Genomic DNA, 14,271 nt, shown 5'->3' on the forward strand with positions numbered 1-14,271 from the left:
TATGGTTGTCTCCATTTTTCTCTCAAATTCTTTATTTACTTCCTAACAAATGATTAAGTTTTCTTAACTTAGTTATATAGTGAATTCCTTAAACTTTAGTCAATTTGGTCACCTGACTTTCCCATGGCAATCAATACTCCTTGATTTCCATATACTTACTAATTTATACAGCTTGTGTTAATCAACTTAAAGTAACAAAAGCTGAATAATCACAAAATGCACTGATATAAGGGTCCTCTGACTATACTGAACTCATAATGTCAGAAACTGCTTAAAGACATACACATCCCATGTAACATCCTATCCAAATTATTATGTCATTGTGATAGCTGCTGAAACTGTCTCATGGTACCAGGTATACCCTATGTGACTTTAACTTAAGATGTAGTTACTGACATAATTGCTATTTTATATAACAAATAAAGTCATTCGTTTTAAAGTACAAGATACACTTTCAAATAAAACAGGCACTAAAACCTGGACATCATGTAGTTGGTAAAAATTTTAGTGTTCCAAGCAATTATTAAATGTGTCCTTTCAGAAACTAGTCAATTAAAGTAGACTTGTTCTTTTTTGTCCTTGAAAATCCTAAGTGTATTGTCAAGTAAATGGCAATACTTTTATAATACGAGCAGATCATATGGCAATTCTTCAAGATTATTTCAAGAAGTTTCACACGCCTTGGAAATAATTTCTCTCAGCAGAAAGAGATAATCTCATTCTCAATATGTGAACTATCCATAAGTAAACTACAGCAAATTGCTATAAGGAAAAAACAATAGTAAGTGTTAAGTACTATACCAGCTACAGCATGTTGCACTGATGGGTGAAATATTTGGTTCCTATTGTGTATATTATTTTATTTCCCAATGATAACAACATATCTAAACTAACCTAAAGGAAGCCTATAAAGATTAAGCACATAACAAAGATTTTATAGCTAAAATTCATCACTTATGGCATTCCATAATAAAAGAGATGACAGAACTACCCGTACCATTTTAGAAAGGGATAAAAAGCTTAAATTATAATCAAATTTGAACAGTTACTACATTTTCAGATTTCTTAAGAAGAAATCTTAAGGGAGGACTCTTTTAGACCTAAAAACAGTACTTATGAACTGAATATGAGTATGCGTCACGAAAGCAAAACAAAACTGCAAACATTATTACTACTTCTACATAAACCCTCAAAACCACATCAGTAATAAAACTTATCGAATTTGAGAATGTGGTAATTTTTAAAAATCTGTGAACTGGCTAAAGAACCAAGGAAGAAGAGAGCTCATGAGGTGTACTGAACCAAGAATCATTTAAAAGAAAATCTTTTACTATGAATGAATTTAAGATCAGGAGTTCAAATACTTAAGAAAAACTTTATGTGATTTCAAGACAAAACATTTCTATAATAACTACATTCAGTGAAATTCCATAGTAGTCAATTCTATAAATTTGCATCTGAACACATGGTCCTTTTCAGTCAGAAAATACTTTAGATTCAGTATCTATTAGCCTCAAACCAAAGGAAAGAAAAACCCTAACAAGAAACAATTTGTCAAACAATCTTATGCTATGATAAAGTATCATTATCTAAGGTCCAACTTTAAAACTATTTTATAGACTAAAATTGATGCTCCTTTTCAAGCTACTCACTAAAAGGTTACTGATGCTTACTTAATATTTTAAAAGTTTAGTCAATACAGGTTTTTCTTTATAAAAATAGATTTCTTAGACGTGGCCTGATACAGACACACTCCACCTTCACACATGCAGTACGCACTGGAGTATAGGAGGATGCACAACCACTTCACCATATACACTGAGGCATGCATGAAGTACCACTCCAGGCATGCTTTAAACCCACAAAGGAGCAGCTCAGCCACTTACAGCAGTGCCAAGTCCATGCTTGAAAGTGCTCTATATATTCAATTGTAGACAAAAATATTTCACAATTAAAGTAACTAGCCACAGAGTATCAAAAAAATATATACCTGGGTTTATTAAATACAAGCTTTAAGCATTTACATAAACCATCCACTCTAATAAATGGAATGTTTTTAGTATTATAAGCCAAAGGATAAAAAAGTAGTAATATTTTATTTCTGAATTACACATAAAATTGAAAGGTAAAAATCATTGTTGTTTCTTTTTTTTTAAGTAATGGCCTTGAAAGTAAACCTTAAGGGCACAATGTCCTGACTCATTACATTGGCAAAAGTAAAGCATAAAATTTTCTAAGTTTTTACTACAAATATACCTTATCTGCCATATCAGATTCATTAAACTTTCCCTTTTGAAAGAAACAGTAGTTAATGTTACTTCTACTTATAACTGATCTTCAACTGAGAGAATAATCATTCCCTCGGGCATTTTTAGTTATTCATAAAGTCTGGGGGCAGAGATGGGAGAGAAAGGAAGTGGCACAAATGGTACTTAATGAAATGAGGACCAAGGATACCAAATGTCCTACAATACACAAAGCAATTCTGCATAACAAAGACTGTACTGACCAAAAATGCTACCAGCACCCCACTGAGGAAAACTAAATGTGTCACCAAATAGTTTTATTAATAGTTATTACTCTTCTGCAGGAATGGATAAAAGAAAATGTGGCAGAATTTGGTATAATTCAATACATCCAAAGCAATGAAGGTGGGAAGGACATCTTTAACTCCCTAGAGACACACTCTTAAAGTGAAATGTGATTATAAAGAGGACAAATATACCTAAGTTAACAATGATTAAAGTCTTTTTTTAAGGGAGGAAAAAAGGAAAAAGTTGAACAATTTACATATACATGTGAATATCTAACAATGGATGAAAGTGGATGAAAAGGAGTAACACCTACTATAACATCTTAAAAACCCTCAAAATATGATTTAGAAGAATAGAAATTTTTAAATCCATGGTCCAAATGTGGTATGGTTACTATCTTTCCACTTAACACACTCACATCACAGCTGAAGCCTTCACAAGTACTTTTTAATGAATTTACTTATTTTGTCTGATATGCTTTTGTGCCATGTAAACACCTCAAAGTATTGTTTCATTTGTTTAAGGAATAAAAGTACAAATATGATCTCACCATTTTTCTTTAATGTACATAATGAGCTACAACATAAATACTGCTACTTTTAACTTAAACAGTAAGGTGACAATTCAGAATGTTATCAAATGCTGGGAAAGAGCTGAGTATTAAAATAATACGTAGAGCTTTAGGATGAAAACGTTAAATTATATTTTCAGTGACACTGTTCTCAAGGGTTTTGACCCAAAAATCTTTTAAGTTTAATCTTTCCAAAGGATCCTATTAATTCCACCTTCCTCAGTAAGGGTCCTGGGATTCAGATTAAATATGAAAAATACAATTGTATTGTCAGTTATTAGATAGAATCATGTATGAGAAATCTTCCTGTATCATACATCTAAATTCAAAATCTTTTGCAAATCAGAAATACCGTTCTTAAAAAGAAATAAGATAGGAAGAAAGAAAAAATTTTAAGCAATTTAGCAATACCTTTTGGACTTACATTGGTGATGATTCGATGGAGTGAATTTACCAGCACATAGTGAAATGTAGAAGGGGAATTCTGAGCCAGGCAGATCTACAGAGGAAAGAAAAAAAAACAGTAAGCTATTTCTATAAGAAAAATATATAGTAACATACACGAGGACAAAAGAAACAACAAAAAGGAAATTTTTAAAAACAGAACACATTTTTTAGGATCTTGAAACTAACTTTAACATATAAAAAGAAATACTGATAAAGGTGCAATCTATCATCTTTCTACTCATTTCGCATTTATAAAGGATCAACAGCGTCAGTAAATGAAACTGATGCAAACCGATGCTCTCACCTTGAAGTGTTGGTTATTGTGAGGGCTTATTCGGAAGCAGGAAACAAGGCAGTCGATCATGAGGTCCACGTCTGCCGGCTGACTGCCCCTCGAGAATGGCTTACTCGGATTAAACAGCAGGTTCTATGAAAATTCCAAGCGAAAATAAAAGCTTTTCAACAATCACGCAGTGTTTTTACTACTAGTACTTAATAACAACACATCATCCACACAGATGGCAGTAACATGTAGTTGCCAGAGGAAACATAAAGTGCTAATGTTGTGGTTCATGATAAAATTCTTACTAGACCACATATGGTTCCTTTCAGGCCCAAATTTCTACCTTATTTTAAACCCAAGTCTGAATATTTATGGTAATTTAAGAAAACTGGTTAATTCTGTGTTTTCTTCATATTCTAAGCCACTTAATGTAGCCTGAGGAGCAGTAGCAAAAGCAGGTCCTATGAATTTAATAAAGTGGAAGTGAAAGTGACTTGGTCGTGTCCAACTCTTTGCAATCCCATGGACTATACAGTCCATGGAATTCTCCAGGCCAGAATATTGGGGTGGGTAGCCGTTCCTTTCTCCAGGGGATTTTTCCAACCCAGGGATCGAACCCAGGTCTCCCGCACTGCAGGCAGATTTTTTACCAGCTTAGCCACAAGGAAGAAGACTCAGAACTTTTGTGTTAGCAGTGATTTTCAAAATAAACTAGTATAGTATTTATACTAGAGATTTATTTTTCATTTAACATTTTTAAGTTTGTATAAGAGAAATAATAAGCATGTTACCTTAAGATCAACCACCATGGACTGAACCAGTAGAAAGATGACAGAGTTATCTTCCCAATTAATGTAAGTACTTGCTTTACACAGTTTGACACAGGCGATTGCAGCGCTTTCAGTGAGCTGCCTGCTTCCTCCATGGCCGGCAAGTGCTTTTCGCAGACTGTCCAGAAACAACTTCTACAAAATTCAAATACAGCAATGAGATGATATATGAAATTTCTTGGATTTCAGACTGATCTAATAAAGTAGCAAATTATCAGCCACTAAAAACTGTACTCTCTATAGAAATACTGATACATAATTGATACTTACGGTTTTAAATTTCATAATTTTAAGTAGTTGTCATAATTTAAACGATTCTTGAATCCCCCCCAAAAAAAGATCTGTTCTTCCCTTTCTTTGCTGAATTATTAAAGGAACATGAGAAACAGTCCTTCCCAAACAATGTAGTTGACTTTTCAACCCTGAATTTAGCTGATCAAATTCTCTTTTTATATTACCTTTAATTTCTAAACACTATTCTTTCTTGGTTATGGTCTATCTCAAACTGTTCCATCTTTACCTAAAACTCCAGGCTATATTCAACCTTCAGCCTTCTAACTAAGGATATATTGAAAGCTGTTCTATTGCTCTCAATTCCATTCTTCACAGAAAATTATGCAGCTTGTAGAATACAGCTCCCTGACCTGGGATCGGACTGCGGTCCTCTGCATTGGGAGCAGAGTCTTAGCCACTGGACCCCCAGGGAAGTTCCTAATCCTAATCTTTAGATTTTTTCTAATTGCCTAAAGAATAAAATTGAAACTTAAACTCACTGGACCACCAGGGAAATTCCTAATCCTAATCTTTAGATTTTTTTCTAATTGCCTATAAAGTTGAAACTCGCAATGTCTTCCAGATTACTCACTATCTGCTCTTCATCTTCACTTACAACTGCCTGTGAGAACCTTCCACTTTCTAGCTAACTTTTCTGAATATATCTTCAATATTTTTAGATCTATTTTCTTGACTTCCCTGGCTTGAATAACACTCATCTTTGGAGAAGGAAATGGCAACCCACTCCAGTATTCTTGCCTGGAAAATCCCATGGACAGAGGAGCCTGGTGGGCTACAGTCCATGGGGTCACAAAGAGTCAGACACGACTGGGCGACTTCACCTTCACCTTCTCTAATCTAAATTCCTTTCTTATTTCAACTAAGGTTCCACACCTCTTCCATAAAACTTTCCTCACTATTCAAGCTTCACCTGAGTTAGTATAGCACATGCGATTGTATTATTATCCTAGTAAACAGGTATTCTTGAAAAATAATTTTTTACCCATAAAGAAATAACTTGGAAATCTAGGGAGATAGCAATCTAAGCTATTCTTGACTCCCGATTTTCCCCCTAGCTCCTTTATTCCTTGGTCTCCATGTTCATCTCTCGTTTCTGGAGTTACAGTCATATTTCTCAGCCTCTCTTACAGTTAAATATGGCTATATGAATGAGTTCAATCAATGGAATGTGAATGAAAGTGATCCATGCCATTTAAGGGCCTGGCCCATAAAAATCCTCAACATGCTTTTTTCCATGCTATCTTTTTCCTTCTGGCTGGCAGAATTGAAACAACTCCTATAAAAGCCATGTATAAAAAGAAATGGCAGAATCTTTGCTGGCCAAGGTCCTAAGAGATCACAAACAGGGCGATTGTCCTGCAGAGCTACTCAGTACTATTTCATTAAGTATAAGAAAGTTCTAGAGTTAGGGACGTCCCCCGCCCCCAGCCCTGAGGAGGGCTCTGGGAGAGTTCTACATAATTTTTGGAGGTCTTGTGAGATAAACACGACCAAAAAAAAAAAAAAAAAAGAAAGTTCTGTTGTGTTGAGCTATTATACTACCTATCCTAATACAGACGGTAACACAACTAAAAATAATAGTAAAATTTAGAAGTTGAAAAAAGAGAACTGCTTTTCACATATAATCTGCAGTCTAGGACTGGTGTAAACGAAAGCCTGGTCTGATCTGTTTAGGGTTCTATTTGTCTGTTGTTTACTGCCTTGCTTCTTTTATACTGAAGTGCTAAGCATGATTACCAAAGCCTGGGAGGGGCTCTGCCACGCTGCCAAAGGCAGCCTGTGGGAGCCCAGCCAGCAAAACCAAGCATTTCTCACAGGATACTATCTCAAGCCACCTACAGGGTAGTTCCAAGAGTGGTTTTAAAGATTTATATTAAATTCTGTGCCCTACTGAAATGATACAGATTCTACTCTGATGACTGTGGGACACTTTTTTTAAACAAATATGTACCACTATTTTCTAACCACAATTAAATTTTTTAAATCACCCCAAAACTAACAATCTGGAAACTATAAAACATTCCTCTAAGTCAAATATGGCATCATTAAGAGAAATCAGAGATTTAAAACTACTAAAATTAAGAACACTTCATCTGAAAACTAAGACCACTGCAAAAAAGTAAATTCAAAGCCTTATAGAAAGTTCTACAATGTTTTAAAAAGCTGAAAATAGATGAACTAAACCATTACCTCAAAAAATAAATGCTAGAAGATATAAAGTTATAAGACCAAGTTTTTAAAGGCCAACAGTATAAACTCTAGTAAACATGAACAAGGAAAAATGAGACATATTAGAAATGAGGAAACAGTCATAAACATGGATACTGAAGAAAATAATTAGAAGATAATATATAAATATTATAAACATATTCTGTCTACATATTTCTATATTATAAATAAACTAAGCATAGATATACATAACTCTTTATTGATAAAACTGAAAAATATATCTCCTAGCAAAGAATAAACTGTTAAAAGTTACCTTAAAAGAGACAAAAATTCCACAAAAACAAGCTATTCACACTGAAATGGTTGAGTAAATGAGGCTCATTAGTGTAACAGAATATTACCAAATACTTATATGAAAGTGTTAGATCTCCATCAACGATTTTGAGGAACAGATAAAATTGGCTTTTAAGTAAACAGAGTAAGATGCAGAGCAATACGTGTAAAATTATTTCATTTTAAAGTATAACAACCATCATATATGTGTATGTATTTTCCTGTAAATGTCTGTACGACCAAGTAGATATGAATCAAAGGATACACACATGAATAAAGGATAACCATTAACACTCGTTAGCACATTAGAAATATGACTAGAAAAGAGAATAAATTTTAAAAAATACATTTTTTAAAACCAGAAGGATTTAAGATCTAAATTTTTTAACCTAGCAAAGTACTACAAATATATATATACATGCTAAGTTGCTTCAGAATATTGGAGTGGGTTGCCATGCCCTCCTCCAGGGGATCTTCCCAAAACAGGGATTGAACCCAGGTCTCCCGCACTGCAGGCAGATGCTTTACTGTCTGAGCCAGCAGGGAAGCCCAAGAATGGGTTGCCATGCCCTCCTCCTGAATTGCACGCACGCACACATGTGTGCACGCTTCCTAGCACTAGTGGTAAAGAACCCACCTGCCAATGCAGAAGATATAGAAGATGTGGGTTCAATTCCTGGGTGGGGAAGATCCCCTGGAGGAGAGCATGGCAACCCACTCCAGTATTCTTGCCTGGAGAACCCCACGGACAGAGAAGCCTGGAGGCTACAGTCCACGGGGTTGCAAAGAGTCAGACATGACTGAAGCGACTTCGCACAGCACAGCACATATATATATCTGCCTCTTTCAAAACTCTTGGGTAGTGCCAGACACAAAGGTCACACAGCATATGACTCCATTTATACAAAATGTCCAGTACAAGCAAATACAGAGACAGAACATACATCAGTGGCTGCCAGGGACTGGGCTGAAAGGGGAATAATGAATAACTGTTAACAGGCATAAGGTTTTTTGTGGAGATGATGAAAATTTTCTGGAATTAGATAGTGGTAATGATTACACAACTCTGGGTTGAGTACACTAAAAACCACTGAATTATACACTTTAAAAGGTAAATCTTATAGTATGTGAATTATATCTAAATAAAATGAATAAATAAATCTTGGGGAGGAGAGAACTAACCCAAAGCCTAGGGAAAAAAAGAGCAAAACTGAGTGGACTTCACAGAAATTTTAAATATCTAAACAGCAAAAACAAAAACCCATAAACAAAGTTTAAAAAGAGAAACCAAGTAAAAAATGTACGGACACTCTACAAATCAATAAAAGACAAATAATTCAATAGAAAACTGAGTGATTCACAGACGATAAACAAATGGCCAATAAGCATTTGGAAAGATGTAGCTGTGATTATTAAAATACAAATTCACTCAAGAGCACTAGTGAGCTCAGAACAGCTTTTTACATATGTGTATTTCTCCAATAAACACAAACAAACAAAAAACAAAATATTAGTTTAAAGGAGTCCAAAACAATGAAACATGAAAAATGGTGTCCTCATAATGGGAAAGTTGGAGAGCACCAAAGCATCACAGACTCCCAAGGATTATCCAGTTCATTTATTTACCAGTCAATGCATAAATTCCCTACACAATACTTCTACAAAGTGTTGAATTCATTCAGCTGATTTTGAACATCTCCATCTATAGGCAACTCATGCAGAAGTCCATTTCATGCTTAGTTGGCTAAGGGTATTTCTCCCAGTGTCAAAAATATATAAATTTTAAATATTTACATTACAAAGAAGGTATTCTCAAAACAAACTGCATAAAGAAATTCAAATAAAACAATAAGGTTAAATACCCAATTCTTTTGTTTTAAAAAAATTATGAGCCCCTGAGAATTATCAGTTGTTAACAGTGCCAATTGCACTACAGATGGCATATATGGTACCCTGCCTTCCTAATAAAATGCTGTGAAAACTGTTCTAGAATGCCTAAAATGAGTTACTAGGCAATTTCATTAGCACCAAGTGGACACAAACCTAAGAACATGCAAAGACACCATAAAAGTGATGAATTTTAGTAGGGTAACCCTTGCAGTGATTATTACAGAAAACTATGTTTAATACTATGTTTAATATTATTCTTTCTGGCAAAAGAATGCAACTATGGGATCGTTTTAAAGCTTTAATCAATGAGGGTTATCACAAATACCCTATTTTTCCTCCAACTAAATTTAGGTCCAAGTATGTCTCTGCTAAGGCCAGCAAAAAAAATACCCACAATGATGCAGCTAGAAATGGACAGAATGCTAAGCTTAAAGAAATATATACCTTGAGTAAAGTAAATTGCTTCATGTGAATTTCCTGGCCATCTAGTGGTTAGGACTTGGTGCTTTCACTGCCAGGGCCCACGTTCCATCCCTGGTCGGGAAACTAAGATCCTGCAAGCCGCACGGCACAGCCAAATGAAAAATTTTTTAAAAATATCATTTCACATCTGAACATAGTAGAAATAACTTTTCCCTCCTCACCTTATTCATGTTGTTTTCATCAACCACATCCTTGGATATATCCTGGATTATTTCTGGACACAAGATAAGCAGAATGATTTGTAGTGGCCAAACTGCTGCTTTACGTTTGGTGCTTTCAGCAAAACCATCCACTAAGTCAAACAGTTTTTCGGCACACTCTATGCGAAAAATACAAATATTAAATGATACTATTAGATGACAAGAAAATATCTGGCATTAAATTAAAAGCTGGCACTATTCAAAAACCAGCAAAGGCCACATTTTAAAAAGATAAACCTGGAAGATCACTTAACTGTCAACAAGTTCATTCAGGTAATCAAACAAGTAATGTTATACTGTCTATGTATTACAAGAGCCATCTTGATCTACCCTGTTGTTGTTCAGTCGCTCAGTAGCATCTGATTCTTTGTGACCCCATGGACTGCAGCATGCCAGGCTTCCCTGTCCTTCACCATCTCCTGGAGCTTGCTCAAACTCATGTCCATCAAGTCAGTGATGCCATCCAACCATCTTGTCCTCTGTCTGTCCCTTCTTCTCCTGACTTCAATCTTTCCCAGCATCAGGGTCTTTTCCAGTGAGTCAGCTCTTCGCATCAGATGGCCAAAGTACTGGAGCTTCAGCTTCAGCATCAGTCTTTCCAATGAATATTCAGGACTGATTTCCTTTAGGATGGACTGGTTTGACCTCCTTGCAGGCCAAGAGACTCTCAAGAGTCTTCTCCAACACCACAGTTCAAAAGCATCAATTCTCTGGCACTCAGCTTACTTTATGATCCAACTCTCACATCCATACATGGAAAAACCATAGCTTTGACTAGATGGACCTTTGTTGGCAAAGTAATGTCTCTGCTTTGTATATGCTGTCTAGGTTGGTCACAGCTTTTCTTCCAAGGAGCAAGCGTCTTTTAATTTCATGGCTGCAGTCACCATCTGCAAGGATTTTGGAGCCCAAGAAAATAAAGTCTGTCACTATTTCCATTGTTTCCTGATCTATTTGCCATGAAGTGATGGGACCAGATGCCATGATCTTAGCTTTTTGAAATGTTGAGTTTTAAGCCAGCTTTCCCCCTCTCTTCTTTCACCTTCATCAAGAGGCTCTTTCGTTTCTCTTCGCTTTCTGCCATAAGGGTGGTATCGTTTACATATCTGAGGTTATTGATATTTCTTCCAGCAATGTTGATTCCAGCTTGTGCTTCATCCAGCCCGGCATTTCACATGATGTACTCTCCATGTAAGTTAAATAGGCAGGTTGACAATGTACAGCCTTGAGGTACTCTTTTCCCAATTTTGAACTAGTCCATTGTTCCATGTCCAGTTCTAATTGTTGCTTCTTGATCTGTATACAGGTTTCTCAGAAAGCAAGTAAGGTGGTCTGGTATTCCCATCTTTTTAAGAATTTTCCACAGTTTTTTGTGATCCACACAATCAAAGGCTTTAGCATAGTAAATGAAGCAGAAGCAGGTGTTATCCTGGAATTCTTGTGCTTTTTCTATGATCCAAAGGATGACAGCAATTTGATCTCTGATTCCTCTGCCTTTCCTAAATCCAGCTTGAACATCTGGAGGTTTTCGCCTACTTCCTAGTTCTTGTCTACTAGGGTGGTGAAGTTGATCCACTCTGCTGCTGCTGCTGCTAAGTCACTTCAGTCGTGTCCGACTCTGTGCGACCCCATAGACGGCAGCCCACCAGGCTCCCGTCCCTGGGATTCTCCACTAGTAAAGTCCAAATTTTACAATGGTCAGACTGGTATTTAGTCTCAATGTGGAAGGCCCTAAGCAAAGTGTGATTATATCCAAGAAACAAAGACTAAATAGCTTCTCAAAGGAGTTCTATTAGTTCTCCAGGAGTCTATTTTCCTTCTTGAAGTTGTGTCTTGAGAATTTTAAGTGAGGATATTCTTACTTAATACTCCTCTCTCTAAACAGGAAATAAAACCTCAGAGCACAAAAAGGGGCTTCTCTACAACAAAGTGCCATCAGTATCCAATCTATAACTAATTAAAAATCAGAGCTTCATTTCAAAAGTTCCTTATCTATTTGCTCAAAGGAAAAAGGTTGCGGGTAATTCAGAAGTATAAGAAAAAAATAATATTTCCTATTTGACGTAAGTTGAAAAGATTAAAAGCACCATAATAATGAAAATAACTTGAAAATGTTAGGTTTTATCTATTAAGTAAGAGTCTTTAAAAGATAAATAAAAAGTCAATCTTATCCTTACCAGCCATATCAGTCTGTGGAATCTGGTACAGCTTTGTAAATTCATCTGGATAATTTTCTACCCAGTTCCAAAATGCCTATAAATAACAAAACATATGTTTTATGTGATATATTCTTAATACAGAAAACAAAATATCATATTGCTCCAATTATATCACAAAATTCTAATTTCTTCCAGAAGAATATTATAATGCATTCTCTCTAAAAATTATGTGAAATTATTACTCTTTGACTCAAAATACTGAAGACAACACTTAGAACCAAAAATTAACAAAACTGTAATACCAAAGAGGTTATTACTTACTTTTTCCAGGCTATTTATAACTGCTAACTGTGCAACTTTCTTTAGGGCTTTAAATTTAAATGCTGTTTCTGGAAAAGAAAAAAAAAAGGTTTTACAATTACTGATTAGCTAACACCAATGCAATTCAGAAGTACCAGCAAAAATAACTTTCCTCTTACACACAAACTTTTGTGCCAGTATTATTTATTAAGCCATGTAAAGGTAAACATAACTAGAATAAACCAAAAACCTTACTGGCTATGTCCACTTAAAGACAAAACTCAACCTTGAAGGTTCAAAGGTTGTGAGTTTTTTCCTTTGTTTCTAATAATAAGTACATTTTTAAAAAAATGTATAAAGTACACAATCATTGTAGAAAATTCAAAAAATACACAACAATCTAGGGGAAACTGAAAATATGATCTATGATTCTACCATTCAGAGACAATCACAATTTACAGTTTGGTTAATTTTCTTCTTTCCCTTTTCCTATGCACATATATAAGACAAATACACTTATCGTAACTGAGAAAATCTGTTCATATCAAACCTGTTCAAACTATTCTACTGGTAGCAGCATACCCCCAACTTTTTCCATATTATTAAAAGTTCCTCATGGGTATATTTGATGGCTTTGTTACAATAATATTCAATATTTAAGTATGTATTAAGACACTGGTTACTCAAACATTTTCCAATTTTGTATATTTGAATATTATTAATATAAATAATATTAATACTTTATATCCAAATCTTTTCCACATTCTGATTATTCCTTTAAGACACATAAATGTGTAGAAAAAGAACTGTCCAGTCCAAAAGATGAATATTTTTAAGGTTCTTGATAAATACTGCCAACTTGATTTTTGGAAGGACTGGGCCAAAGGCCACTCCCACCAAGCAGTATGTGAAAGTGTCCTTATCACATCCCTGCTATCATTAAATATGTTCATTTCTTTTATTCTACTAATTTGATTATTCAAAACAGTACATTTTTAAAATAAGACTAAACATTTCTCCATACAAATACATTATGTATTTTAATTTTTTCCTCTTTTATAAAATTACTGTCCACATTTGTAAAAATGATAACTTTTAATGAAGGGATGCAGATACTTATTAAATTACATAAACATCTTTACAAGATAAAGATGAGTCTTCAAGTTATAAAATTGTCTAAAAAATCTTCTAAAAGTCGCTTTCTTTTTTTTCTGGACTTGCAAATGAGTAACTTGCTCTCCAGGTCAGTTGTTTTTTTTTTCCCCCTTTAAAGAGATAGCCTTTATTTGAAGGATTTTTACACTGAAGAATTCCAAAAGTGGTAGGTTTTTGGAACTTATTGACTTGTATTGAAAAGGAACTGTTGACAAAGATTTACCAGAAATAATCTGAACAAGCAAGAAAATATAGTTAATACTACTGAAACCTACTAAAAAAGTTTCAGGATATACAGTTTCTCTGACATAACAATACCTCTAAGTGCTGTCATGGATACAAAACTGACTGCCTGTTACTTTTCTAAACATTCAGTGGTATAGTTAACAATATTCAATCACTGCTGTTCTTTCCTGAATATATAAAAATTAAAATACCAATTAAAAAACTAATATATTCATCTCTTTAAATGTTTCTTGCAGATACAATTTCCATATTTTCAGTCAATAGTGGTGTGGTTTAAGAGATACTTCATTCACAAGTCAAACAACAATCTACCCAGAGGGAACTGATAGTCTATAGGCTCATAGTGCAAATGAAGAGTTCGGGAATGCAGCAACTGA

The 14,271-nt window shown here is 34.7% G+C and overlaps 1 protein-coding gene across 4 annotated transcripts in view; it reads right to left on the reverse strand.

Moving 5' to 3' along the window:
• The window catches only part of NF1 (neurofibromin 1), a 240,517-nt gene that overhangs the window by 154,158 nt on the left and 72,088 nt on the right, over positions 1-14,271 (reverse strand). For all 4 annotated transcript variants that reach the window (XM_043903121.1, XM_043903122.1, XM_043903123.1 and 1 more), the window contains exons 6-11: positions 12,515-12,582; positions 12,212-12,287; positions 9,996-10,153; positions 4,627-4,800; positions 3,857-3,979; positions 3,530-3,604 (exon numbers count right to left, since the gene is read on the reverse strand). In XM_043903121.1, coding sequence (XP_043759056.1) covers positions 3,530-3,604; positions 3,857-3,979; positions 4,627-4,800; positions 9,996-10,153; positions 12,212-12,287; positions 12,515-12,582 — 674 coding nt within the window. The remainder of the gene's footprint in view (positions 1-3,529; positions 3,605-3,856; positions 3,980-4,626; positions 4,801-9,995; positions 10,154-12,211; positions 12,288-12,514; positions 12,583-14,271) is intronic.

Source organism: Cervus elaphus, chromosome 5, assembly GCF_910594005.1.
Source record: "Cervus elaphus chromosome 5, mCerEla1.1, whole genome shotgun sequence".
Classification (NCBI taxonomy): Eukaryota; Metazoa; Chordata; class Mammalia; order Artiodactyla; family Cervidae; genus Cervus; species Cervus elaphus.